This window comes from Malassezia pachydermatis (assembly GCF_001278385.1).
Source record: "Malassezia pachydermatis strain CBS 1879 chromosome Unknown scaffold7, whole genome shotgun sequence".
NCBI classification, from domain to species: domain Eukaryota; kingdom Fungi; phylum Basidiomycota; class Malasseziomycetes; order Malasseziales; family Malasseziaceae; genus Malassezia; species Malassezia pachydermatis.
In genome coordinates, this window is record NW_017253144.1 from 54,646 (window position 1) to 80,898 (window position 26,253).

The window sequence follows — 26,253 nt, forward strand, 5'->3', positions numbered from 1 at the left end:
GCACTCAGCACGTCGTCGTCGTCGTCGTGCCTCGCTCGCTCGCCCGCCCGCGTGTCGTCGACGTCGCACGCTGGAGGCTTATTTCCACATCAGTGATCAGGGAAAGGGACTCACTCCACTATAGAGAACACACTGGGGGCTACAACAACGTCTAGTGGACGAGATAGTGGTCGGCTACCAACACCGTCTCGCTCGAGTACGGCTGAGGTTGGCCACTAGTCGCTTCCTGCACACCGAGGATGTGCAGGTGAAGCAAGGCACGCTCCGACGTAAAGTCGACAGCGACAGGGAAGAACACGTCCGTGGACTCGGCGCCGCTGTCGACGACCAATTCCAAGTTGGCCGACGCGTTGTCTGCCGAGATCGCGGGCACACGCCACAGGACGCGGTGATTCACTGCTTCGAGTTCGTAGGTGCCCGTTTCCGGCTCCGATACCATGGGCTCGACTTGGGGCGGCACAGGCAGCGAGAATACCACGTCGTACAGTGTCATCGCTGTGTTTTCCAGCTGGTACTCCAAGTTGACTTCACACGAGCCATCGCCTGCGGGGCTCGCCCACACTGTGATGGAAAGTGGCAACTCCGACTCGTCCTTCGTCACCGCACGCCAGCGCAGCACACCCACCTGCTGGTTCAGCGGGAACTCACGCTTGGGGTCCCGCAACGCAATCTGACGCTCACTCGCCCACGGCTGCTTATCGACATGCGGGTGTGTACGGTACTGCACCTCTGTACCACCAAATCGCTCTTCCGCTGCCATCATGATACGCAGACGCGTCGCAGCAGGGTCCGTGATCTTCAGCATCAAATCACCCTTGATTTCCAGCGAGTCCAAACCGCCATCCCGGTTGCCCGTCACAGAGACACGCTCTTTGATGACAAGGTGGACATTATCGCTGGCATGCGCCGACGGCGCCGGCACCGGCTCCGCCGCCTCTGCGGCAGGCGCCACCACCACCTCGTCTTGCACTGCAGGCACAGGCGCAGCCTCCGCGTTCGCCACGTCGGTAGGCTCCTCCAGCGGTGCTGTCTCAGCCGCCTCAACCAACGGTGCGGCCATCGCCTTGTCGGCAGGGCCCCCCAGCAACTCTTCTTCATACGCTGGCTCTTCGTACGCCTCCTCTGGTTCGTAGGCGGCCTGCTGCTCATACGCCGCCTCGGCTTCATACGCTGCCTCTTCCTCCTGCATCGCCTGTTGCTCGTAAGCACTGTCCACAGGCGGCTCCAAGGCAAGCGACTGTTCATACGCGGCCTCGTCCACAGGCGGCTCCTCAAAGCCGGAGGCATGCTGCTCATACGCCATGTCATCTGCGTACGCTGCCGCTTCGTCATGCTCGGCCTCCATACGATAGGCCGCCTCGGCATCGTAAGCAGTATCGATAGGCGCCGTGTCCGCAGCGGCAGGGACCTCGTCTGTCATACCCCAGGCATCCCCTGTTTCCGTCTCTTCCATCGGCATCGACACCGCGGCTGCTGGTTCATCGTATGTAGCCCCAGGCTCTTCGGTGCCCCATGGGTCCTCGTCTGCATCAACAGGGGGCGTCGGCATCGTCATTTCCTCGTGCGGCGCCTCCTCCCTCGCCGGCGGCGCGTCATCCAGACCCAGCAGTGAGTCCGTCGTCGTCACAGCGGCAGGGGCAGCTGGCTCCATGGGGGCAGCCTCGACAGGTTCCACCTCAGATACCAGATCTGCCTCTGGCACTACAGGCGCCTCGGGCACGGGCACTGGCGGTGCTGCGGGCGTGGGCACAGGGGCCATCGGCACCGCTTTCCCGGGAGGCGCAGGCGTGGACGTTGGCTTTGAGCGAAGCGACATGGGCGCCTGCTTTCGTACCGGCGCTGGGGCAGGTGCTGGGGCCGGAGCAGGGGCAGGCGCAGGCGCGGCCTGCGTCGATTTCGGGACCGAGCCAAGCAAGGCAGCGCCCTTAGGTTTCTTCCCGAGCGACATGCCTTTCCCTTTGAACGGATTGGCCGCCGGTTGCGATGCCGGCTGCTCGTCTGGCAGGCTATGCACAGGCGCCGTAGATGTCGGCGCCGTATCAAAACTGCGGGGCATCGACGAGATGCTATCGCTGCCGAAACCACTGTGCTGGCGCCGCGCTGCATCGCGACGCTGCATCTCAAGCTGCCGCGCACGGCGCTTGAGTTCTTCCTTGGCTTCGAGTTCCTTGTTCTGGTCTGTCAGATCGCTCATGTACATACACGCTCAATAATCTCCTGGATCCGCTCTTCGTGACTGTCCATCTCGAGCATCGTACGGATCTGCGAGAGCGTCACATTCTCACGGTAGCCCATCGCAACAATCTCGTCAAATGCCTCGAGAATTTCAAAGCACGAAAGCACAATATCCTGCTCATCTAACGAATGGCATTGGTCACTCACGGCCCGCGCAAATAGCTGGAGGGAGTCAATGTCCTGCAAGATGTTGGAGTTCTTCGTAGTGATCAGAATCATGTACAAGTCTTCCAGAGGCTGGTACACGAAGCGCACCGAGTCCGTCTCGACAAACGTATGCTGCGATCCCGAGCGAATAAGTTTCGGGAACGACGCAAGAAGCGCCTCAATGCGGGAACCAGCCATCTCTCGGAACTGACGAGAGAGGACCGCTGCAGGGGTTAGTCGTCCATGTCGTTGCGTCTATACACATACGCTTTCCGCCACGCGTGGCAATGCAAGCCGCAAGAAGCACCTAGTATGTTAGCCTGTGTCCCTGCCTACGCCTCCTGCGTAGGCGCACACACGTACCATCACGCAAGTCACTGCCAGATGGCGCACTGGTCGGTCGGGGCCCAAGCTAGGCCTCGGCGCGACATGCATCGTGTCGCCCGCGAGTCACGTGATGCCACGCACTACCACCGTAGGTCTGTGCCACGCACGCACTTCGAAGACGGTGCGTGCACGCGTGGACGCGCGAGTGACATAGAGAGGCATGTCTCGCCACGGCGCGGGGTGGTGTACGTAGGTGTCTCAAGGCAAGACTACTGCATTACAAAGCTACTTCGCGCACACCGTCGCGGTCAATCACACGGACATGGAAGTGGCCAATATCTATCACAAAGCGCGTTTGCATTTCATTGATGCAGCGCTTAAGTAGGGCCAACGCTTCGTCGAGAGACATATCAGGACGGTGGTACCGGTCCATAGTAGACAGTGTGAGGTAGGATGCATAGCCATGCGCGGCGAATGGCACTTGGACCGAGGTGCCGAGGTAGTCGACCCAGTACAAGGCAGGCTCTGACGCCGGTGCATCGTAGCCTGCCAGCAGTAGGTTGACTTGGTATGGCCGACGCGAACGAATAGACTCGGCTAGCTGCGTGCGAATCCACGACGCCGCGGCTTTCGGTCGCAAATCAATATTGTGGCTAAGGTCAGCCATCTTGGTCATACATACCGGATCGAGTACAGGCGCATATTCCGCTCAATATAGTCTGCAAACTGAATGGTATCTCCTTCGCATGTTAGTCCTCTAGGGCTAGACTGTTACGTACCCGACTCGCCTGAGACGGCCATCACCAGGTTCTTCGAGAGGACTTTTTGCTTGTCCTCGTCCGTCTTCATTTTGACAATTGAACGGGCCGCATTGCCGTCCGAAGCAATGACCGCGAAGCCCTTGCCTGTGATTCCAAAGAGGCACTCCATCGTCACGAGCGAACCTGTGCATCCGCACTGATCGCGATGACGACGCCTATCCTTCCCCACCTCTATCACGTGACACATACGCGCGGCGCGTACGTACGAGTGTGCGTGGTCGACGTGCCCTCCTCCGCGTCCGGGATGAGCGAGACGGAGGCTGCGTCGCTGGTCGAGGCCGATGCGACGCGCAAGCATCTTATTCTTACTGAGCTCTTTGGTGTGCATCCAAGAGCGATTGTCGATGCATTGGTCGTCTCGGCCAACGAGCATTTGTATATTTTAGGGTCGCAGTTGGAGGATCATGTTCGTTCGTTGCTACACGATCGTGAGGAGGCCGACAAGGAGGCTGAGGAAGGTGTTCATTCGATCTTAACACTATTAGAGCATGCTATTGATCATACGATGGACACTTTTGAACTGTACTGTCTACGCTCCATCTTTGTCGTGACTCCTGAGCAGTCGCGACTCATGACCATGTCGCACCATCGAGGTTTGGATTTGCGGCCGTTGGAGGTACGGCATGCCGAGAACCCTATGCAAGAGTCTGAGGCACCTGTGGAAACCATACCTGACGCAGAAGATCGGTTATGGCGTCAAATTGCATGCGTACGTACTTTTTGACATCTTACATCAGGCTCGGGCTACACAGCATCGATTGGCGCAAGCGGAGGCCGCCGCCCAAGTACGTTTGCAGCGTGTGCAAGCGGTGGCACAGGCCTATCAATTTATCCTTGACGGCGTCCAGCCCTTTGTACAGGCTGCTCAGCATGAATCGCCCGATGTGGCTGTTGTTCAAGCGGCTGAAGAGGTCTCGTCGAACGTCTACAGCGTCATGGAAGCGCTGGATACTTTGCGCAGTGCTGAGCCATTGCATGTGGCCCTCACTGATCCCTCGGCCATTCCACCTGACTCGTCCAATGCGCATGACGACGAAGCCAAGCGGGAATGGGAAAAGGGCCGTGATGCTTACTTGACCTGGGAGACGCAACGCATTCTGGCAGCAATGAAGCGATAAGCTTTCATTTCTACGCCATGTCCTACTATGATACCCACTTACTTTTGGTAGTGACAACATGTACTATTCACCTACGATGCGGCCGCTTCGGTATTGTCACCTGCAGCAGCGGCCTGTTGTTGCTGTGCCAATGCTTGCTGTCGGTAGTACTCTTCCCATTCCTTCGAGTAGTCACGCGCAGGCGCACCATCGCCCTCGCCTTGTTGCTGCGCAGCAGCGGCTTGGGCTGCATAGTACGCAGCCCACTCGGCAGAGTAATCACGCTGGCCGTCGGTCGCCACTTCTGTGGCCTCGCCCGTGGCCGCATAGCCTGCATACGCATCGTAGCCATTCGCCGCCGTAGCATCCCAGTTTTGCTCCGCATACACACTGTCCTGCATAAAGTCACGGTTCGAACGGCTTCCATTCGATGCATTCCACACGGCCGGATCACGCCATGGCGGGATCTTCTCGCCCTTCTCGTTCGTGGGTGGGCCGGCGTACCCAGGCACTCCGAGGTAGCCACCTTGGACGTGACCGCCTGGCCGTTCACCCAGCTCGGCCATAAGTGTCGCATACTCTGACTCGACATGCGAGCCACCTCCCGCTCCAATCGTCGCCGCAGCCGTACCACTGCCATACGGGCGCTGCGAGAAACAGTCACGAGCCAAGTGGCCACTTTGTCCACACTTGTGGCACACAATATGTGTCGTCCAATTCCGATCTTGCGGGCATTCGTACTTGCGGTGTCCCTTCTCGCCACAGTTTTGACAAATCTGGTTTTCGTCGTCACGCAGCGTACCATTTAAGACGGCAAGCTCACGCAGTTGGCTACGCTTATGATCGTTCTGCGTCTCTGGCGTCGACGCCGCAGTAGCTACCACCTCGTTGATGAGCTTGATACAGTGCTTGATCGAACGTTCATTGTCAGCGGTCACAATGCAATGCATGTCTTCCTCCTCGCCTTCTGTCGACCCCTTGCCGTGCTTCACACTGCCACGACCACGGATATGGATCTTGGCACCACTCTGGCTCTCCATCTTCTTCAGGGTATTACCACGCGGTCCAACAAGCAGACCAAAGAAGTTGATCTCAGGGAACTCACGCACAGGGAGGTATACCTTCTCCGTCGGCCGGCCACTGCGTCGTGCACCCTGGTACTCTTGCGGTGGACGGTATGATGGGTCCAGTCGCATTTGACGATCGACCAGTTGTGTACGCTCCTCCTCCAATTTCTTGCGATAGCGAATCTCGCGTGTGTTGTTGCGGAAGCCCTGACTGTCGTACGTAGGCGGTGGCGACGGAGAGCGCTCACGCTCGGGCGGGATTACATCGCCCGTACGAAGCTTCCGGTTGATCTCATCCAGACGCACTTGAATGGCATACCGATCCAGTTCTTGCCCGGACACATTGCCAGAAATGGCGGCAGACGACACATCTTTCCTATCCGACTCGCTGCCCCAGCGCGATCGTCGCTTTCGTGCACCTGATGTAAGTAATCTATGCATACATACCATCCGACATAGGCATTTCGCCGCCACCACGCGGCGCTCCATAGTCATACGGGCGTTTGGGCGCATTGCGATCGCGTTCACGGTCGTAGCCACCACGATCGCGGTATTCTCCACTACCACCACCGCCCCAACGCCGCGACTGGCCTAGCGGCTGTGCATTCATACCCGTCCTCTGTGCATTGCTTCTCCACGACATGATGGCCGTCGTCGATCTCCCCGTTGTTTCACGGAGCGGCAATCTGGTGTCGCGCACCGTTTTTTTCTCTTCAGTCGGCCAGGCCGCGTTCGCGGCGACGAAACGCCGCCTTTCGTCGTCACCCTGGACCACGTGCTCCCACGTGGAATTAGGCCAGATGGCCTGAGCACTCACCTCGTTGTGAGATCGCACATTCACATATGGGGAAGAACAACGGAGCAGCGCAGCGCCGTGCAAAGGCACGACAACAAGCTAGAAAATCAGCAGCCAAGTCCTCCTCGAGTGATATAGCGGAGAAAGAGCCGACGTCTCCTCCGTCCGCACCGGGGGAGGAAGAGTCTGTCACTGACCCTCCGTCCACCATCGAAGACACTGTCATCGATGCAGCTCCAGTGGCTCTCGAAGAGGCTGCCAGTACAGAGGCATCCAACTCCAATCCACCATCCATTGAGGCAACGCATGAGCAAGACTTACAGGCCTTGCGCGATCAGATTCAGGGCCTCCAAACTGAATTGGAGGACACACAACGTACCTTGTCAGAGAGCCATCAAGCTTTTGCAGAACAGATTGTCGAATTGTCTTCTTCCCATGACCATGACAAAGAAGCGGCCTGTGCCGAGCTACGGACCCAGCGAGACAAGGCGCAAGAAGCGCTGACAGCTGCACAGGAGCGAGTTGCGTCGCTGGAAGAGCAAGTACAAGATCTGAATCAAAAAATTACAGAGCATGCTGCAGAGACATCGAAGCACGCATCAGCCATGGCAGATATGCAAGGCAAGCTGGCAGTACGTACACTGCGCGATTTTTCTCACATAGTAGGAATGGATGGCCAAGGCTCATACACCCTCGACAGAGACTATCGCGACAATCGTCAAAGAGCTGGGATACACAGATACAGACGCTGATTATGTACGTATGCCAATGCTACTGACACATAGACCTTATTGGAGAAAGTACGTGCTCCTAATCACTCACATCTAGCTGCATGCCGCTCACAATGCGAAATATACCACTCTATGCACTGCATCCCGCCATATGTATGAAGATATTACCAGCACCCTAGCCAGCGCACTCCCACAAGGCGAAGCCGCCGCAGTCCACGCTGAGGAGATGATTCCCACACTACGCGCCCTCCAAGCGCGTGTAGTGGAGTCGCTTGGCGCTGTAGGCATTTAATTTCGGCCGAATAAGCATACCTCCCCTCATTACAAAGATCGGTCCGACCACTATTTCGTAGATCCCGGAGAGTTGCGTCAGGGTATGACGTCTAGCACCGAGGCTGAGCAGCCGGTGCCTCTCGACCGCATCAAGCGATCCAACTCGCTCGATGCGGGTGGCGCTGTGCTGCGCGCTTTGGCACGCTCACCGCACTACAATGAAAATCTACATCAGCTAGATGAGACCCAGCCCGTCCCCCCTTTGGACTTGGACGCTCCTGCGCATCCGTCATGGTACGAATTCTGGGTCGTCAAGTGGGAGGTGCCTCGAAAACTCTTTCACTGTATTACTGGCTTTGTGGTGTTGGGCCTTTACGTGTTCAAGCTGGATGTCAACGCTGTGGTACGGATACTGTTTTATATGTTCCTAGTCATCGCGTCGGCAGATGTTCTGCGTCTGAACTCACCCGCGTTTGAGCGTTTCTATGAATCGGTACTGGGTATTCTGATGCGCTCTGGCGAGAAGGAGCGCGTGAATGGTGTCATTTGGTACCTGGTAGGCGTGATGGTGAGCTTGCGCCTTTTCCCTGAGGATATTGCTGCTGTGTCAATTATTATCTTGTCGTGGTGTGATCCTTGTGCATCCACATTTGGACGCCTCTTTGGCAAGCGTACACCTGCTTTGCCTGCACCCTTCTTTGCGCGACGCAAGTCCTTGGCTGGGTTTATCGCCGCGTCACTGATGGGCATGCTAGTGTCTTACATGTTTTGGGGCACTAGTATTGCGCGAATTGGCGAGCGCAGCACGGGCTTATCCTGGGAGCCCAATGGGGTGGCCACATTTGGCACAAAGCGTGTCCCAGGCGCTCTGCGCACCGGCTGGCGTGGAATTCACCATGGCTTTGCTGTATCCGACGTGTCCATGTCCAGTCGGTTACGTGAATTTTCCTCTCGTAATGCCCCTGCCATTCCCCCTTTGGTAATGTATATCTCATGTGGCCTTATTGCGGGCTTTACAGAAGCTCTTGAAATGGGCGGTCTTGACGACAACATCTCGATTCCAATTCTCAGCGGCTTCTTGATTTGGGGCATGCTTTGGGTATGGGGTTGGATTGTCACAGCATAGCAAAGATGCACTACATATCTGCGTGGATTTAATAGTTTTCAATTTTCTCGTTTGTAATCTGTGATATTCTACCTATACAAGTAACGTTAGGAACAAGCTATGCTCTTCTTAGGCTGATCGTGTGTGTCGTCGTGATCCTGATGCACCTGTGCCATGCACTCGTTGGTATAGCATGCCTTGATACTTGCGCGTTTGGTGCTTTTGGCGCCAGATATAAAGTCCTAGCGCTAGCACTACGAGCAGTACATTAAGGAACTGGCTTGTGAGTGCACGGTCAACGTACCACAAACTTTGTATAGGCACGCACCTCGTCGTGCACAAACTTGCCACAGGCACTCCAGCCCTGCACCTTCGTATGTGTTTCTGTATGTGTACACGACACGGACTGTCGGTTGTTGTATGGTCGGCAGTACGGGTATGCTAGCTGCCATGTGAGTTGCGCTGCTCAACCTACATGCTCAGCAGGACACGGCTCACAGTCGCCCATAGGTACGCATAAATAGGCCGTGTCTAGGCCTTGTGTCGACGAGGCAGGCCATGCTGAGGCAGTGCTTGCGACCATCCCCGTCTTGCCCTGGCCCTGTGGTTGTGATCGCTGGTGGAAACCCTCCGTCTTCCCCTCCACACCCCTGCACGTTCGCGCGGGGGACCTCTTTTTCCAGCTTGCTTGCCCATGCCTCGTGATTGCATGTCTTACAACTACAAAAGTACCTACGATGTACTGGTTTGCTGCGCACGCCATGCATGGGCCATCTGTAGCAATTTGAGGGCCGGCTTGTTTTGTGCTTCTTCGTCGGGGAACACCATATCGTAGTATTCTTCCATCGCGCCATCGCCTCCTGGAATCTCACGGCGTTTCTTCACGACACGCGGCATCTTAGACTGCACATGCTCCACACGGGCCTCATCGCCATGCTCCATTTCAAACGCTTTCCAGGCTTCCAGGAGAACGACACGTTCCTCTTTCAAGCCTTCTTCTTTCAGCGCATCGTAGCCACGCTCAAAGATTGCTCGTGCATCATCTGCTGCCTGGGCATGCGTCTTCGCACGTTCTGCTAGTGTCTCTTCCGAGTGCACGGGGGCCTCTCCCGTCTCTTCTTCCATCTCGGCATCTTCATCCTCTTCCATAGCAATAACTGCGGCCATCTTGCCCAGCGCATAGCTGATCCATACCTTGACATGGCTCGTCTTCTCCAACAAACGCTCATACAGCGCCTCCACACGCTCCATTTCACGCTCGTTGAATTCAAAGTCAATGTAGGCCTTCCAAAGGACCTCTGGCATATCCATGCCGCCCAAGTCCGACTCCGCTTGCTGAATACCAAGCTCGTAGATGCCACGTGCACGATCCAAGTCATAGAGGTTTTGTTCCAACTCGGCAAACTTGACCCACGTACTGGAACTGCTGGGGTCCCATTCCAGCGCCTTTTCATAGAGCTTTCGAACGCGATCAAATTCTTTGAGCGACAACTCCAACTCAATGTAGCCCTTAAACAGCTTGTGCTTGGGACATAAACCAATCGCCGTCCCTAAAATCTTACGGGCTAACGTCAAATCAAGACGACGCACTTCAAAGTACGCATAGTTCAACCATAGCTTGGCAAACGTAAAATGCTTGTGTGGCACCACAGACACGGCAGCTGCATAGACCTTTTTCGCGCGATCCATATCTTGCGCATCAATTTCTTCAAAAAGGGCATAGCGTAGCCACAAATAGATGTATCGGCGCCACAGCCGCTTCTCTTCGCCTGGTGGTACGAGTGCAACGGCACGCTCGTATACATCGCGCACCTTGTTCCGCGCTGTCTCAAGCATATAGTCAGGCGCACCTTCATCGACCAGCGATCGAAACGACTCTTCCTCCAACCGAGTATAGTCAAACCAGGTATCGTAATTACCGGCTGCGCCGCCAGCAGCTTCAATTTCTTCTTCGTACTGCAAGCGCCGCTTCTGAGTCACCGTATCTTCCACTCCTTTAATACTTCCAAACTGCTTTTCAAAGCGGGTATAACTGGTGTAAATTCCTTCACTCTTCGCGCGCGGAATCCGTTCCAGTGCATATTTGTAGATCATACGAGCCCGATCGTATTCACCTTGGCGTGTCTCCATCTTCGCAAAGGCTGTGAAGAGACTCTGTGAGCGTTCCAATGCATCTTCGCTCTCTCCAAAAAAGTCCAAGGCCATATGAAATACCTGCCGCGCTTTCTCCAGCTGCTCACGATCTTCTTCATACTTCGCCCATTTGATCCATTGTTTGGGTTCTGGATGGCATGTTACTGCGCGCTCCCATACGGCACTAGCATTCTCAAACTCGCTGTACCTAACCTCAAAGGCGATGTACGCATTCCATGCACGCTCATCCGGTTCCCAGCTCATCCAGCGCTCAAAGATCTCGCGAGTACCGCTTACATTGCCTAACAGTTCCTCCATATGCACGTATTTATACCACAGTTGGTCAATACGAGGGAGGATGGACACGGAACGGTCAAACAGGTTACGTGCATGATTTACATTACGCATCTTCAATTCTTGTTCCGTGTATCTCAGCCAGAGAGGGACATGGTGTGGGTTTACGTCCAAGGCACGTTCAAATACCGATCGGCATCGATCCATTTGACCCTGTGTTGCCTCCCATGTCGCATAACGGATCCATGCTGCCATCTACACGTCAGTACATTTATATACGTACATTGCCTCGGAGTCGACGCACCGCATCTTCATACTCAGTTCTTTTTCGCGCTCGATAATCTTCAAGTTCTTCATAACTCTCGATGCGAAGGCGCGGGGTCTTGCGCTTCGGTTGAATTTGACGCTCCTGGGCTTCTCGAAGAAGCTGCTCTGCAGTAATCTGAACCGGCGCAGGCGCACGGTTCTTAATGCGCGGCGCACGTCCGTCTCCAGACATGTCGTGCCAAGGAAGTATTGCAATGGACACGCAACGATCGGCCAAAGGATGATGCCACGTGACTTGAGTCATAGGCCGCAGATGTGGCGCTGAAGGGCCAAAATGCACAATCGATTGGCAAATAGAGGGATTATTGCGCTGTGCCAAGACTTTTTGTATGCTTGGCCTGGGACCGAAATGTCCCTATTATACTGGTGCCAAGGATAGACTCATCATCCCGTCCTTTCTTCCTTTCTATTACATTGATAAAGGAAACAATATACGTTCATGGATTCGGAGCGACCCGTAAAACTTGCCTGTGCCACCTGTATACAGGGGCACCGTGCCTCGACTTGCAAACATCAGGATGGCTCCAAAGGCCCTCTTTTGGTAGTGAAGCGTCGTGGCAGGCCTTTGTCTCAATGTCAAGAGTGTCGCGAAAAACGCATACGCACAGGTCGTCACACACGATGCGATTGCAATAACAAGGCTAAGCGGGCTGCATTTAATGCAGGTCCTAGCTCTACCACAAAAGCATTAGGCCAACAAGCATCCACGACCTCAGCCACGACCGCTGTACCAGCTGCAGAATCTTCGTCTTCGTCTCCTTTGAAGCGCTGCAGTCCGCTCTCCTTTGAGTTTTTGCTGAATCCCTGTTCATGTAAAAAAGGCACAGTATGCACATGTTGCCAGACCTCCTACGATACAAACAAATCAACTCCTTCACGTACTACCATGAAGCCCGAGCCGTACTCTCCAGTGTTCCAACCAGAGAGTAAGGATTTCCTATGTACGCAGTCCACACACAACTTGCCTCTACGTACCAAAAAGGAGGAATGCTGCTCATCCGTGATATCCAACAACGTTGATCCAAAGTTGGCCACCAAGTCGATGGATATCCTTGTCAGAGTTGCAGATATGTCTCAAGAATACAAGCCTGAGTGTCAATGTAAAGGAATTTGCTCGTGCAAAGGGTGCATGGGCCGATCTGATGAGAAACGACGCCAAGTTATTCCTTCCTCGTCCAGTTCAGGATGTAAATCTTGCGTTGCTTGTGACATTCGTCTTGAAAACCCCTCTGGAATTGATACTGTGGACCAATGGGCCCGTCTTGACTATATGCCAAATTCCATGAAGCGATCTGCTATGATTTAGGCTCGCATTTCAAAAGCACGAGTTTTGCCATCAAGTTTTTATATGCGAAGAACCAAGCATATATTCACGAGTCCATTTTTTTTTGTATTGGTTCGACGATGAAGTTACCTGTCTTCTCTCAACATTGCTCATTAATGACCTTTTGCCATAAGGGCCTTGTCACGAAGCTTGATGGTTCTTTTGAAAAATATTATTTGGCACTTCCATAGACTATGTAACGATCTCCAATACCACTTTCAGGCTTTTTGTTAAAGTAAAATTACGTGCTAGACGAACCACAAAGCTCTAAAAAGTGCATGGGCGTATGCGAAGGAGATCAATCCCATGTAGCTAAAGGTTCTGCGAGCAAAAAAGGGCCCAACCGGGAATTGAACCCGGGACCTCTCCCAAGCTCAGGGCTCCCCTGAGGGTTTTTATGTTCCCGAAGGGAGTATAATACGACTATACTATTGGGCCGCGCTGTTTTTCCCAGCAATAGACTGACATAAATATAGTGTGGCTTTGTCTACATGCTTATTAAAAATAGGGCCCAACCGGGAATTGAACCCGGGACCTCTCCCAAGCTCAGGGCTCCCCTGAGGGTTTTTATGTTCCCGAAGGGAGTATAATACGACTATACTATTGGGCCTCAAGACTAGCATGTCGTAGTCTTTGGACATATCTTAACAGAAGCAATTTTCCTCGTTTCAGGTTCACGATTTTGCAAGTCTCTCATTTCCGATTATACCTTTCGGTATGTCTAATAAAAACTACTTTCTTACCAAAGCGCCTTACGTTCACGGCGTTGCTCTTGTGCAATGCGTTTGTTCATACCCCAGGTAACCTTCTTCAACTCCATCTCTGCGTTACGAGCGGAGCGCACCTCTTTCGATACAGGGGCGACGATGCTAACAAATGTTGGTGAGCATCCGAACTTCTTTGCAAGGACACTAGCCGTGAATTTGTAAGGGTCCTGATGACGGAGTTGCTGCATCTCCTGGATCTGTGCCTTTGTCAGGTTGTTCGACTCAGCACGAGTGCTTTGCGAACGCAGCTGTGGCGGCATCTTGGCCTCTTCTTCTGGCGACAGAGGCGAAGCATTCTCGAACAGTGCCTGAGCCGTTCCAAAAGAGACACGACCAGTGTCCTGCGATGGTGCTGAGCGTGCGATGAAAGTTTCACCACTCTCTAGCGGAAACCGAACAGCCTGCGCACTATAGTCCAAAGGGTCACGAGGGTGACGCGTAGGGGTATTGCGCATCGCACGTGTGCTAGTTGAGAACGAGCGCTTACCGCTAAGCCAGCCCTTCGGACCGGCCCAGGTACCCTTCACCATGCTGTTGTAGTACACCCAAGGGAAAAAGTCCTTCTTCAGGTAGTAGAAGGCACGCTGCGGCTTACCCTGGTCGATGCCAAACTTGGCGAACGATTCGTTGACCTTCAAGCCGTACATGAACTCAGCCAACAAGACTTTGCCGTACTCGGTCAAGAGCGGGCAAGACGTGTAACCATCGTACGTGGCACTGGGCGCTTTGCCATCCAACGCGTTGGTCAGGTTGGTCACAAGTACAGGCGCTTGACCGGTAATAGCCGCAGCAGTCTTACTGGTAGGCAGCGAGCTCGAGTCACCTAGTGACCACACATTGCTGTACTTCACGTGCTGCAGCGTGTCCTGACTCACGTTGGCATAACCACCCTCGTTCGACAGGGACGAGTTCTTGAGGAAAGCAGGTGGGGCCATGGTGGGCGTCACATGCAAAAAGTCGAAAGGCATACGGACCTTCTCGTCACCCTTCTGGAACACGGCCGTCTTACCATTGTCCTCGATAGCCACGAGGTTGTGCTGGAAGTAACCGCCCACACCGCGCTCCTCACGCAGCTTGTTGAGAACTTCACTGTACTTTGGAACAGAGAACATAGTCGGCATACCCGTCGCGAAATCAATCTTGATCGGCGAGCTAGCGTCCTTCTTGTACAAGCCGTTCTTCTGCCAATGGTCCAGTGCAAGCCACATAATCTTCTGTGGGGCACCAGCACACTTGATAGGAGAGCCAGGCTGCGTGAATATAGCCCGACCCTCCTTCAGCCTGTTGATCTTCGGGAAGACATCTACTACAGAGTCGTACGTGTAGATGGACGCGACGTTGCTGGAGGGGTCGGCCAGCGCTTCCTTGAGGCCACTAATACCGTCCAGCGTGATCGTGTATCCAGAAGCAATCACAAGGTGCTCGTACGTCAGCTTCTCGCCAGACGACGTAGTCACCTGGTTTTGTTCAGGCTCCATCGTAGTCACAGCATCCTTGTACAAATGGATCTTCGGGTCGATGAGGGTGCTCTCTTCGCGGCGGAGCGACTCACGCGTCTTCAAACCGCCACCTACTAGGGACCAGCCAGGCTGGTAGTTGTGCCACTGCGACGGCTCAACCACCGCAATCTCATCTTCCTTGAACTTGCCGGTGTTGAGTAGCTGGTGAGAGACAGAGAGACCAGCGGAACCACCGCCAATAACAACGACCTTATGGGCAGCATCGTTGATAGCGGCTGAGGTAGAGAACAGGTTCACCGCGCTCAAGCGCTTGGGCGCAGCTGCAACTCGAATCGCACGAGTAAGCATCATGATGGCGACAATCCACGAGAGGAACGCTCCTTTGGGACGACGACTAACCCTCCTCACGTGATAATGGAGGCCCCGTCCCCCGCAATGACGCCACTTTCTAGGCACATGATATCAGACCTACATCGCGTTTTTACATTTAGTCACAAATTTTGAGATGGTTTGCATACTGCCTATAGAAACACAAAACATAGATGTAACACTTACAAAGCCGTCTTGCCCCGTGGCTCATACGGCAGGAAGAACATAATCACACCAGCTACCAGGAACGCGGCACCCGACACATAAATCGGAGCCTTAAACTCGGACTGCACGCCAATACCCACGATCGTAGACACGATACCAAACACACGCTGCACACTCATAGTAAATCCATCACCAGTACCACGTTGAGGGGCTGGGAAGACCTCGTAGGTAATTGCGTACAATACCGCGTACATCGCATTCTCCGTCAAACTGGTTGCACAGTTCCAGCCCAACACAGCAGAGTTCGTGCGAGCTGTAGTGAAACAGAACAAAAAGACACCTGTTAACAACGTGAAGATCGCCATAGAACCACGACGACCAGCGTACGGAAGCTCCACAGCACCAGCAGCAATAAAGCTACCAGGAATACCGCATGCAGCAAAAATGACCAGTTGGCGCGACTGCTGCGCAATCGTCGTAGCGCCGCCATCCACACCACCAATAGCCTGCAGATACGTTCCGATGAAGGAGTTATAGAGAGGATAACCCAGACCAATCAGACCCCAACAGGCAGAGATCAGAGTCGTGTTCCAGGCCATCTTTTTGGAGGCAAACAGCGCAGAAATTGGCGAAATACGCATGTTCTTGATGGTGCGGCGAATATACGACGGGCGCAAGTTGTTGTGTTCCCAATTGCTCCTTATACGACTCCAGTGTGTAGGGGCATGAACATCCAAAACTTCCTCGTACTCTGGATCTGTGTTCTCAATATCATATGCAGCAACCGATCCTTGACCGTCTAGCATTTCATCCGTGCGGCGGTACTTGGCATTTACAAGTTGTGCAAATGTAAAGTTTACCGTCTTTCTGTTTTCTTTGGCAATAAATTGCAGCACCTGGTACGCCTCCTCTTCGCGACCAGTTGCCAACAGGAACTTCGGCGACTCAGGAATGGGGTACACGAAGAAACGAATGGCCCACATTAGCATCACCGTACCACCCAAGAGGAACCAGGAGTAGCGCCATCCCCAATTTTCGGCCTTGGGGCATGCCATGTTATGATCACCAATATCAATAGCAGCACAGTGATAGTTGGAGATGAACGCCCAACCTATGAGTGCAGCGTAGAGCTGACCAATGCACCAAAAGAGTGATAGGAAAGTAAGAATCCACTGATGCGGACCAGGGATGTATTCAATCAGCATTGCACCATCGACTGGAAGGTTTCCTCCCAAGCCCAATCCCAATAAGCCCAAAAGCACACACATTACGGGGAAACTAGGCGCACTTCCCACTGCAATACCAAAGGCTGCAGAAATGAAAAGAGTGAGATTCCATGATGGCCGACGTCCAATGATATCAGAAATAAAGCCCCAACCCAATGATCCAATTAGCAAACCTGAGTATAGAGAGAAGGTTGCCCATTTCGAATTGGCCCACGACCATTCTGCTTTATGCAACTTGATGCCCCATTCGTAATCAATGGGTGTGAGAGTCATGGCCAGGACTTCGAACCAGATGTTATCAGCAAGCCAGCCAAAACCTGCCAGAAGAGTAAGCTTAATCTGAAACCAGCCAAATCCCATGTCATGGATACACTGGTTGGCCATTTTTACTTGACGCTCGTAGTCCAACGTGATGCCAAGCTCTTTTGCAAAAGCCATATCACTGTCAATAGACTCAAAATCGGCCTTGACGGCTTCTCCGGCAACATCACTTGCATCGTGGTGATCATCGTCAAGGATGGTCACTTGAGGACGTTGGGTGTCCGCCATTTTATTTTTAGGTGAGGGTGGGGGGCGAGGAGGGAAGTGGGGAAATCGTGCTTGCACCCTGTCTGGCACACTCAGGCTATCTAAGCTCGGTTTTTTATTTTTTTTTGTCGCAATTGACTAGTCTGGCTCCTCGCACACGTGACCCCCCGGGGGATAATGGGCGCGAGGCGCGACGGCGTATCTTACAGGTAGGATCGTGTGGAAGATGCTGCGTGCACGATCTGTCCAAGCTTTATTGCATCGCCCCTTGCCATGGGTACGATACGCATCAAACATGTCTAAGACAACACAAAAATCTTACACCTGGGCGGAGAGGATGGCGTCTCCTTCTAAGCCAGCGGTTTCATCCTCATCAACGCCTTCCAAGGCGCATGTTGCCGACGCCTCTGTGGCTGAAATGGTAGAAGAGTTGGCCGAAGGAAGTACTGATACGGAGAAGAATCCTGTGCCAGAAAAAGCATGGAAGTCAGGTTTTGATGGAATTGGGATGAAGCCATTCCCATCACAAGTGGCGCGTATTCTTAGTGAACCCATCAGCAAAGACGATGTGGAAATCAAGCCCGGTATGTATGCTTATTACTAACATCGACAGACGGTCTATTGTACCTACCTGAAATCAAATACCGTCGCATTTTGAACAAGGCATTTGGACCAGGTGGTTGGGGTCTTGCGCCACAAGGGGAGGCTGAAATTTCGCAAGGCATTCTGAGTCGTGAATGGACGCTCATTTGCCTGGGGCGGTATGTATACGCACACTGACAATAGTTTTGTATCTACCGCGCGTGGCGAGCAAGAGTTTTTCCGTCCTACGGGTGTTCCAACAGCGAACGAGGGTGCCAAGTCCAATGCACTGATGCGCTGCTGCAAGGACCTTGGCATTGCCTCAGAGTTGTGGGATCCGCGCTTCATCCGCCAATTCAAGGCCAAGTATTGTGTTGAGGTGTGGTGCCAGACGACGGATGGAAAAAAGTACGTTTCTCTTCTCTCACTCACACTGTCAGGAAAAAATATTGGCGACGCAAAGATGATGAGCCCTTCCAATACCCCGCCAAAGAAGTAGGCATAGTGACCCGCACATAAACAATACTTTACTTCCTACGTTTTCCCATACCTGATTTGGCCTTGCTTCGGTAGGCACCTGCTTCAACCACGTCATCGTCGCGATCACGTTCATCTTCGTAGGCAGCCGCCTGCTTTCGCTTTCGGCGACCAGCACCCCCCGCGCCACCTAAGCCTTTCTCTTGCAGTTCACGCAGTGCTGCTCGTTGGGCCTCACCTACACGTTCAGAAAGCAGCATAATCATATCGCGGTCCTTGGCATCCGGGAATTCCTCCAACTTCTTCCCAATAGCCGCCTCAATACGTTGTAGCAGTTCAACATCGTACTGCGTTACCAACGTCACACTGCGACCTTGGCGCCCAGCTCGGGCTGTACGACCGACGCGGTGAATATAGTCTTTGGAGTGTGTAGGGATATCGAAGTTCACCACAAGATCCACAGCAGGAATGTCCAAACCACGAGCGGCCACATCCGTGCATACCATAATCGAGCGGCCGCCGGACTTGAACTTATTCAGTGCACCCAGTCGTGCCGTTTGCGACAACTGGCCATGCAACGGGATTGCAGAGAACCCAAGAAGACGGAGTAGCACAGCCAATCGTTGGGCATCGTGAACAGTCCGCGTGAATACAATGATCGAATGACCTGCTTGTTCGTTGGCCAAATGAACAAGATAGGTATCTTTGTGTGCGAATGGCATAAATAGGTAGTACTGTTGCAGCGTCGATACGGTCGAGTACTTTGTCCCGAATTCCACGCGAACGGGGTTGCGCAGGCTTGCACGCTGCAGTTTAGCGACCTTGGTGGTCATAGTAGCACTGAACAACATTGTGCGGCGTTCTTTGGGAATATTCTGCAGGAGCTTGTCAATAATAGGACCAAAATCCAAATCCAGGAGACGGTCAGCTTCGTCCATGACAAGGTACTTGAGGCCACGCAGATTGAATCCCTTGGTATTTTCCAAATGATCCTGCAAACGACCTGGCGTGGCGACAATTACATGCGGTCGCTTGGAGAGAGCAATGGACTGACTCATCATGTCCATGCCACCTACAATGGTGGCGCAACGCGCTCCAATGGTAGCACCTAGCGCTTCAATTTGTTGCGAGATCTGATAGGACAATTCACTGTGATGAGCGCAAAAGGTACGTACCGAGTAGGTGCGAGAATACAGGCAAAATAAGGCTTTGGGTCGTCCCAAAGAGCCTGAAGAATGGGAATACTAAAAGCAGCCGTCTTGCCACTACCAGTCTGTGCAAGTCCGATGACATCTCGTCCCTGAAGAGCGACGGGAATCGACTTGGCTTGAATCGGTGTTGGCTTACTGAAGTTCATCTTTTCGCATGCCTCGCAGATCGGCTCAATGACACCAAGTTCCCGGAAGGATGTGACTTCTTCTTCCTCAACTGCATCTACATCATCTGTCGTTGGGTCCGTGGCCTTCTCGACCTTGGATGGCGCGTGCGCCATGTCGGACGTCATGGTAGAGAGATGAGCCACTTTTTTTTTGGCTGCCTCCTCCACAAAAGGCACGTGAAGGCACGCGAGCTTGTGGGACCAGCGGCGCGAACGGCTGCGCCAGCACAGCACGGGCGTTCGAATTGTCGTTTTTTCATTTACTTCATCATGCCGAACCCACTGGACAAATGGCGTACCGACATGAACGATAAAATGGATCGCTGGGGCGAAGAACATTTGCATCTTCGGCCCAAGGGCTATAAATCGACCTACAAAGGTGGTTCATCCTATGAAGAACGCCTTGCGCAAATGCGCAGCGGCGGAGGCGCTATGGGGGCTGTGAGCCAACAAGAGCGCCCTCGTATGGTCCCACCGCCGCCCTCGTCTGTTGCCGCGGGTAACTCCTCGTTCACACCTGTGCATGCGACAAGCGCGGCGCCGTCTGCCACGCCTTCTTCTCATACCTTCCCTACAGCTGCGAATTCGACCCACATCGAGTTCTCTCGTTTTACCGATGCTGATAAACACGCCTTCTTCGGATTACTTGACGAGTATTTCTTGAAGCGTTCTGGTGGCACCATGTGGTACGTACAATTTGTTGAGACTGTATGCTAACCATTAGATAGCCTAGATGATCCTTTTGATGATACTAGTATGATTCTTGTTGGCCATGGTCTTTGCTCCGTTGTTTACAAGGCTCCATGGCCGCTTTCGTCAGCGCTGATCCTAGAAGACGGAGGCGTCCCACATTGGATTTGCATTAAGAAAGTCGATTTGGATGCTCAAAATCAACCACACGATGTGGAACGCGAGCTGCGTTTGCTTCAACGGCTTCGTCATAAGCGCCTAGCACAGCTGCTTGCTGCTTTTACTGATGCCCCAGATGACTTTACCACTCTTTCTCACCTGGTTATGCCGCTCTATCCTTACAAGCTTACAGATATCCTCAACGATCCTATCTTGGTTCCTTCCGCCGAAACTCTCTTGGCTTCGTCTACAGCTCGCTCACCATGGCATGCTTTGTTCGATGGCCAAACGTTTTCGTCGTTTGTATCTTCCACATTGGTACAACTAGCAGATGTCGTGGCCTACTTGCACAGCGAACAAGTAGCGCACCGCGACATCAAGCCGTCCAATATTATGTTTGGTACAGATGGCACATTAAAGCTCATTGATTTGGGTGTGGCATGGGAGCGAGGGCAATATGAAGTCCCGCCGTTTGGTCTTCATCCCACGGAAGGTAGCTCCGATTGTGCACGCATCAGCGATGTCGGCAGTGGTGCTTTCCGTGCTCCTGAGCTTCTCTTTGCTCCACAACGTGGATACAACGCGTTCCAAGCTGATATTTGGTCCCTTGGTATGGTCATGGCCAGTTTCTTTTCGTCGCTGCAAGAAGTATGTGAAGAAGATGATTTGCCTCGTAATGATTTCACTTCGTGGGAACGTTCACTTTTCCCTGATCGACCAAGCCATGATGAGCTGCGGCGCTGGCGACCTATCAAGTATGAACGTGATACCCTCTTCGACTCATCGAACGGGGATATTGCTCTGGCATGCGACTTTTTCAAGGTGCTGGGTCTTCCGGACAATCTTTCTGCATGGCCGGAAGCGGCTCATTTCCAGCCCCCGTTGGAACAATTCCCCTTCGTACATCATGCTGCGACAGAGACCATATGGAGCCGATTGCCTTACTGGGCCTCCTTGGCTGAGATAGATGGTTCTGCTGCAGGACAGGCATTGTATCGAGTGGTCGAGCAATGCCTTCCCTCCATTCTGCAACTCTCATCAAGTCAGCGCCCTTCTGCTCACCAAGTTGTGGAAGTTTTAACTTCGTCATGATATTTCACTGTAGATACATCTTAAGCTTAATGGATATATATTGCGCCTATCATGTGTATATTACTGCTCAGCCGATGCACGCCATGGCGCTGACGACAGCATTGCAGGGAGTGCCTGAGACATTGAACAACGATTCTGTTGGAACTCGTTCCTGGCGTCTGGGAGCCACGACTTGATATTAGCAATGCGTTGGGAATTAACTGGGTGTGTCGACAAGAGGGCCTTGGCTGATTCAGCCCACTTGCCCTGGTGCGCTTCAGACTTGTCCATCCGCTCCCAGAAGCTAACCGCTTCATCAGGGTTGTAGCATGCCTTGGACATAATCTTTAGGCCCAACTGATCGGCTTCGCTCTCAATCTTGCGTGAGTTGGGCAGGGAAAGCAGAAGATTAAGCAGAATACGGCTAATACCAATATCGAGACCCAGCATGTCCAGTGCAAATGCGCCTGCCATGAGGATTTTCGTACCAGCCATTTTTTCCGCTGAATGCCGCGCGAGTTGGTGCGCGATTTCGTGCGCCATCACGGTAGCCAAGCCATCATCATTGGCACATACAGGTAAAATACCAGTAAACACAAAAATATGGCCGCCTGGTAGGACAAACGCATTCTTTTGGGTGGGATCATCCACAACATGAACTGTCCACTCGGTCTCTGGGGCCCCTTCGGCCCGCTGTATATCCAAATCCCGACAAGCGGCAATGATGCGCTTCGCTACGCGATTGACCTGTTGACCAGCAGAGCTCCAATTCGATATGATTTGAGGTGCGTACTCCTGCATCGTGCTTTGGTACGCTTGATCGCCCATGCGAAGCTCATCAACGATGCTTACATCCAGGAATCGCCAGCGACCCGTAGCGGGCACTTGCTCTAGATGAACAACATAATATATTCCAGCACCTCCAGCAATCACTAAGAGCAGCACTAAACGAGGGTGCTGACCGGAGACACCACCTGCCTGCCGTCCAAATGAGTTTTGTTGCGTAGGAATACGGGCATATTGCCCTTGCATCCAGGGCGTGCGTTGCGACTGGTGAGGTACATGCTGGGGATATGACGCAGACGACTGCTTTTGGCGTCGCAATTCCTCCTCCATATTTTGGCGAAGGATATCAGCAAAAGTTTGGCGTTGCGGGCGATTAGGTCGCCTGCATACCATGCTACCTGCATGTAAGCGTCGCCGCCATAGAGTGACAACTTGGTTTGGTAGGCGCCGCCACATAGGAGCGTATGTCGCTTGATGTGTCACCACCGGCAAGGGTACAATGCCAACGAAGGCTTAGCCTACCAAGAGCCCGCTTCTCCTGCATAAACAAGCGCATGCAGGGCTGATAATGTTTTAACATATTTTTATTCGCTTGATGGCTTTATTACTGCCGAGATTTCTATTAGCTCTAAATCATTGGCGCAAAAGGATCTGCCAATTGCAAAAAAAGTCGGCCGGGGAAAATTATCGAGAATTTGATACCCTATTTCAGAATTTGCAAAGTCTCTTTCCCATCTTCCCCCGCACAATGTTTAAAGGCGAGCCGGCCAAGGATGAAAAAATTTATGACCGGGGCACAGAAGTCACACACAAAGATGTGACCGATGTCAATTCTACCCTTGATGACGATGATGCCCAGCTTGCGCGTCGCCTTGGTCACCGCTCCGAGTTTGCTCGTGAATTTAAGAGCTTCTCAACCATCTCATTCGCCTTTGCTATCATGGGTCTGGTATCTTCCATTGCCACTACTTTCTCCACGCCTTTTCTCTATGGAGGTGGGCCAGCATCGACTGTTTGGGCGTGGTTTATGGGATCATGCTTCAATATGACCCTGGGTACTGCGATTGCAGAACTAGTCTCAGCCTATCCATCATCGGGCGGTCTCTATTCTGCTAGTGGTATGCTTGTCCCCCAGAAATACCGAGCTCCGGTGGCGTGGTGTACAGGATGGCTCAATTTGACTGGTCAAATTGCTGGTATTGCTGGTACTGAATATGGTCTTTCGCAGATGATCTATGCATGGGCCTATGTCATCTCAGATGGAAACTTTATTGCTACCCGTCCCATGACAGTGGGTCTATACTTTGCTTTGCTCGTTATTCATGGGTGCATCAACACACTGGACTCCAAGACGCTAGCTAAGATGACCGGCTCGTACGTCGTTGTCAACATTGGCATTACCTTTGTCATCATCATCGTCTTGTTGGCCACGACCCCTTTGCATGAGATGCATGGACCCTCGTATACATTTGGAAAGCTGATTAACAACACGGGATGGACAGGTCAAGGTGGTGATGCTCTTGCTTTCTTGTTCGGTCTTTTGTCAGTTCAGTTCGTGATGACAGATTACGATGCGACTGCTCACATTTCCGAGGAGGTACACCGTGCCTCTATCGCTGCACCGGTGGCTATTATGGTAGCTGTAGCTGGTACAGGTATTGTTGGCTGGCTCCTTAATATTGTCCTCGTCATTACTTCAGGCGATGTGGTGAATGGTGATGTGGACCAAATGCCAGCTGGTCTGGCTATGGCTGAGATTATGCGTATGCGTATGGGCAAGGTTGGTTTCCTAGTTGTGTGGCCCTTCGTGTGCCTTGTGGCCTTCTTTGTGGTGACCACTGCGACGCAGGCCAATGCGCGTTCCTTCTATGCTTTCTCGCGTGATCGCGGCTTGCCTGACCGCCGTTTCTTCAGCAAGATTTTCAAGCCTACGGGTACAACTGCCAACGCTGTATGGCTTGTGATTGTACTATGTATGCTTCTTGGCTGCCTTGGCTTTATTTCGCAGACAGCTATCAATGCGATCTTCGCGTTGGCTGCCTTGGGTATGGACATTTCCTATCTAATTCCCATTGTTTGCCGCCAAATCTTCCAAAACCATCCCGAGGTACTCTTTGAGCCTGGTCCATTCACTCTCGGCAAAGGATTGTTTGGCCGAATTATTAATTCCGTGGCCATCTTCTGGACCTTGTTTGAATGCACTATTTTGAGTATTCCTACGGTGCTTCCGATCTCGGCTGTCAACTTTAACTATTCATGGGTGGTCATGATGGGTGTTCTTTTCATTGCTGTGTTCTACTATCTGATTCATGCCCGCAACTATTACGAGGGTCCACGCAGCACCATGACGCCCGATATGCTTCATAAGCTTGGTGTTGTTACCCTAGAGGAAGAGAAAACACTCGAGCATCATCCGGAGCTTGAATACACAGACTTGCCCGGTCATGAAGAAACAGAAGACCCACCTATTATTCCTTTTACACATAACCACGATGGCCACCATGGCCATGAGTCGCACCCAGGATCCAACTGAGGGCAGGGGTGCAAATGTAATAAGGGTTTTATGCCAAGGAGCAACTTCCAATTATTACAACTGTGCGCTTGAGTTTGAGCCGCATTCTGCACTTGCATGTAAAATAATGTATTGCTGTGCAGTCATCTCCTACATAATAGGTCCATGTATTCTTTTAGTGTCTGAGTTAAACGTTCTACGTAAAGCATAGGTGGGCTATCAGCCGTTCAGATACTTTACTGTCAACAAGTGAAGGACATGGAAAGAAATGAATGCAGCTATTGAAACAAAATCGTCAAAAGTCTAGGCCAGCCAGAAAGCAGGTCTGTACTACAACGTCACACCTTTCTGACTGGCCCTTGGATAATGGTGCGTAAAGTGTGAGTGCGTGTGAGATAGACATTTTAGAGTGTATCATGAACCATTCTTGGGCGACAGAGTTTTGTCCGACTTGGACGATGACAACCTTGCCTCTAATTCGTTCAAACGAGATTCCATTCGTTGGAGCCGCGTCTCCCAAGCCTTCGTTTCTTGTTGCAACCGCTGGTCCACCGCTTCTTCGAGCACCTTGCTGGATCGCTGTAGCGTCTGGAGCAATGTATTGCTGGCCCGAATCTGATGCTCCAACGTGGCTTTTAGTGATCGACTATCCGACAGGGAGTCATAAAAGTCTGCAAAAAGAGAGAGGAAGTTCATCTTGTTCACAGGTGACTTGGGCTGTATGGTACTTCCATCGATCGAGGTATCGGCCGTCCGCGAGGATGTATCAGCAGCACCATTCGTGCGATCCATGTTTGCTTGCATCATACCCTGACCGATATGACAAGTATGGTAAGCTGGGGACGGAAGCGCTGCATTTTGAGGCAGGAATACACGAGGTGTGCCACCAGGAGTGGGGAGATATCCCTGCATTTCAGGCTGCATCGACGAGACCGTACGGCGCTTTAGATCGTCATGATCATGCCCGCCTTCACGTGCGTCGCGTTCCGATGCACGGAACAAGTACGATGGCGGAGGGAGACGTGTATCTGAGCCGAAGTGGACCTGTTGCGGTGGGGCGCTGTGCACAGAAGGTCGGCGCTCATCCACATCAAGGCCATAACTCCGTTCTGTACTGGCATTGCTGCTCAATTGCAAAGCAGACACCCTCCCTAATGCCTGCTTTCCGCGTCGCTGCATTAATGAGGGGTGTGCGTGGGGAGACCAACTGTCGCTGTACTCTGTCGCACGAGAGCGTTCGAGACGTGCTGCTTTTCGTGAAAGGTCGTATGTTTCTGTGCTAGGCTGCACGTATCGAGGGGGCTGACGATGAGATGGACTAAATGCCAGTCCATTGTGTTCCGAGGCAGGGCTCAACTTCTGAGTCGATGGTCCTCGTCCCCCATCTCGATCCGAATCCGGGGGAG

At 52.8% G+C, this 26,253-nt stretch overlaps 15 protein-coding genes across 15 annotated transcripts; 6 read left to right on the forward strand and 9 right to left on the reverse strand.

The window, feature by feature from the left end:
- Window positions 1-151: 151 nt before the first annotated feature.
- On the reverse strand, window positions 152-2,817 carry Malapachy_1428 (coatomer subunit delta; the record flags this gene model as incomplete). The annotated part of the gene is made up of 5 exons (XM_018135932.1): window positions 152-1,174; window positions 1,751-2,173; window positions 2,203-2,606; window positions 2,650-2,689; window positions 2,746-2,817. The coding sequence occupies 5 exons, from the start codon at window positions 2,815-2,817 to the stop codon at window positions 152-154; spliced, it is 1,962 nt and encodes a 653-aa protein (XP_017990688.1).
- A 169-nt stretch (window positions 2,818-2,986) lies between these two features.
- Malapachy_1437 (20s proteasome subunit) lies at window positions 2,987-3,639 on the reverse strand (the record flags this gene model as incomplete). Its single annotated transcript, XM_018135941.1, has 3 exons — window positions 2,987-3,362; window positions 3,392-3,449; window positions 3,489-3,639. 3 exons carry the CDS (start codon window positions 3,637-3,639, stop codon window positions 2,987-2,989), a joined length of 585 nt encoding a protein of 194 aa, XP_017990707.1.
- A 135-nt stretch (window positions 3,640-3,774) lies between these two features.
- On the forward strand, window positions 3,775-4,648 carry Malapachy_1447 (mis12 domain-containing protein; the record flags this gene model as incomplete). Its single annotated transcript, XM_018135951.1, has 2 exons — window positions 3,775-4,239; window positions 4,268-4,648. The coding sequence occupies 2 exons, from the start codon at window positions 3,775-3,777 to the stop codon at window positions 4,646-4,648; spliced, it is 846 nt and encodes a 281-aa protein (XP_017990852.1).
- A 71-nt stretch (window positions 4,649-4,719) lies between these two features.
- Malapachy_1425 (splicing factor sf1) lies at window positions 4,720-6,337 on the reverse strand (the record flags this gene model as incomplete). The annotated part of the gene is made up of 2 exons (XM_018135929.1): window positions 4,720-6,113; window positions 6,142-6,337. 2 exons carry the CDS (start codon window positions 6,335-6,337, stop codon window positions 4,720-4,722), a joined length of 1,590 nt encoding a protein of 529 aa, XP_017990739.1.
- A 200-nt stretch (window positions 6,338-6,537) lies between these two features.
- On the forward strand, window positions 6,538-7,513 carry Malapachy_1446 (hypothetical protein; the record flags this gene model as incomplete). Its single annotated transcript, XM_018135950.1, has 4 exons — window positions 6,538-7,122; window positions 7,157-7,246; window positions 7,276-7,290; window positions 7,319-7,513. 4 exons carry the CDS (start codon window positions 6,538-6,540, stop codon window positions 7,511-7,513), a joined length of 885 nt encoding a protein of 294 aa, XP_017990851.1.
- Window positions 7,514-7,597: 84 nt separating this feature from the next.
- Malapachy_1410 (hsd1-er membrane protein) lies at window positions 7,598-8,620 on the forward strand (the record flags this gene model as incomplete). Its single annotated transcript, XM_018135914.1, has 1 exon — window positions 7,598-8,620. The coding sequence occupies one exon, from the start codon at window positions 7,598-7,600 to the stop codon at window positions 8,618-8,620; it is 1,023 nt and encodes a 340-aa protein (XP_017990662.1).
- Window positions 8,621-9,331: 711 nt separating this feature from the next.
- Window positions 9,332-11,525, reverse strand: Malapachy_1418 (pre-mrna-splicing factor clf1; the record flags this gene model as incomplete). Its single annotated transcript, XM_018135922.1, has 2 exons — window positions 9,332-11,281; window positions 11,310-11,525. 2 exons carry the CDS (start codon window positions 11,523-11,525, stop codon window positions 9,332-9,334), a joined length of 2,166 nt encoding a protein of 721 aa, XP_017990660.1.
- A 1,891-nt stretch (window positions 11,526-13,416) lies between these two features.
- On the reverse strand, window positions 13,417-15,255 carry Malapachy_1427 (sulfide:quinone mitochondrial precursor; the record flags this gene model as incomplete). Its single annotated transcript, XM_018135931.1, has 1 exon — window positions 13,417-15,255. One exon carries the CDS (start codon window positions 15,253-15,255, stop codon window positions 13,417-13,419), a length of 1,839 nt encoding a protein of 612 aa, XP_017990684.1.
- Window positions 15,256-15,455: 200 nt separating this feature from the next.
- Malapachy_1455 (mfs general substrate transporter) lies at window positions 15,456-17,213 on the reverse strand (the record flags this gene model as incomplete). The annotated part of the gene is made up of 1 exon (XM_018135959.1): window positions 15,456-17,213. One exon carries the CDS (start codon window positions 17,211-17,213, stop codon window positions 15,456-15,458), a length of 1,758 nt encoding a protein of 585 aa, XP_017990870.1.
- Window positions 17,214-17,529: 316 nt separating this feature from the next.
- Malapachy_1450 (mitochondrial genome maintenance protein) lies at window positions 17,530-18,273 on the forward strand (the record flags this gene model as incomplete). Its single annotated transcript, XM_018135954.1, has 3 exons — window positions 17,530-17,776; window positions 17,806-17,953; window positions 17,979-18,273. The coding sequence occupies 3 exons, from the start codon at window positions 17,530-17,532 to the stop codon at window positions 18,271-18,273; spliced, it is 690 nt and encodes a 229-aa protein (XP_017990895.1).
- Window positions 18,274-18,301: 28 nt separating this feature from the next.
- Malapachy_1419 (atp-dependent rrna helicase rrp3) lies at window positions 18,302-19,755 on the reverse strand (the record flags this gene model as incomplete). Its single annotated transcript, XM_018135923.1, has 2 exons — window positions 18,302-19,400; window positions 19,427-19,755. The coding sequence occupies 2 exons, from the start codon at window positions 19,753-19,755 to the stop codon at window positions 18,302-18,304; spliced, it is 1,428 nt and encodes a 475-aa protein (XP_017990659.1).
- Window positions 19,756-19,899: 144 nt separating this feature from the next.
- Malapachy_1441 (kinase-like protein) lies at window positions 19,900-21,570 on the forward strand (the record flags this gene model as incomplete). Its single annotated transcript, XM_018135945.1, has 2 exons — window positions 19,900-20,315; window positions 20,358-21,570. 2 exons carry the CDS (start codon window positions 19,900-19,902, stop codon window positions 21,568-21,570), a joined length of 1,629 nt encoding a protein of 542 aa, XP_017990857.1.
- Window positions 21,571-21,630: 60 nt separating this feature from the next.
- Malapachy_1422 (metallopeptidase oma1) lies at window positions 21,631-22,665 on the reverse strand (the record flags this gene model as incomplete). Its single annotated transcript, XM_018135926.1, has 1 exon — window positions 21,631-22,665. The coding sequence occupies one exon, from the start codon at window positions 22,663-22,665 to the stop codon at window positions 21,631-21,633; it is 1,035 nt and encodes a 344-aa protein (XP_017990687.1).
- A 418-nt stretch (window positions 22,666-23,083) lies between these two features.
- Window positions 23,084-24,868, forward strand: Malapachy_1407 (apc amino acid permease; the record flags this gene model as incomplete). The annotated part of the gene is made up of 1 exon (XM_018135911.1): window positions 23,084-24,868. The coding sequence occupies one exon, from the start codon at window positions 23,084-23,086 to the stop codon at window positions 24,866-24,868; it is 1,785 nt and encodes a 594-aa protein (XP_017990649.1).
- Window positions 24,869-25,261: 393 nt separating this feature from the next.
- On the reverse strand, window positions 25,262-26,026 carry Malapachy_1458 (hypothetical protein; the record flags this gene model as incomplete). Its single annotated transcript, XM_018135962.1, has 1 exon — window positions 25,262-26,026. The coding sequence occupies one exon, from the start codon at window positions 26,024-26,026 to the stop codon at window positions 25,262-25,264; it is 765 nt and encodes a 254-aa protein (XP_017990869.1).
- Between the last annotated feature and the right edge of the window lie 227 nt (window positions 26,027-26,253).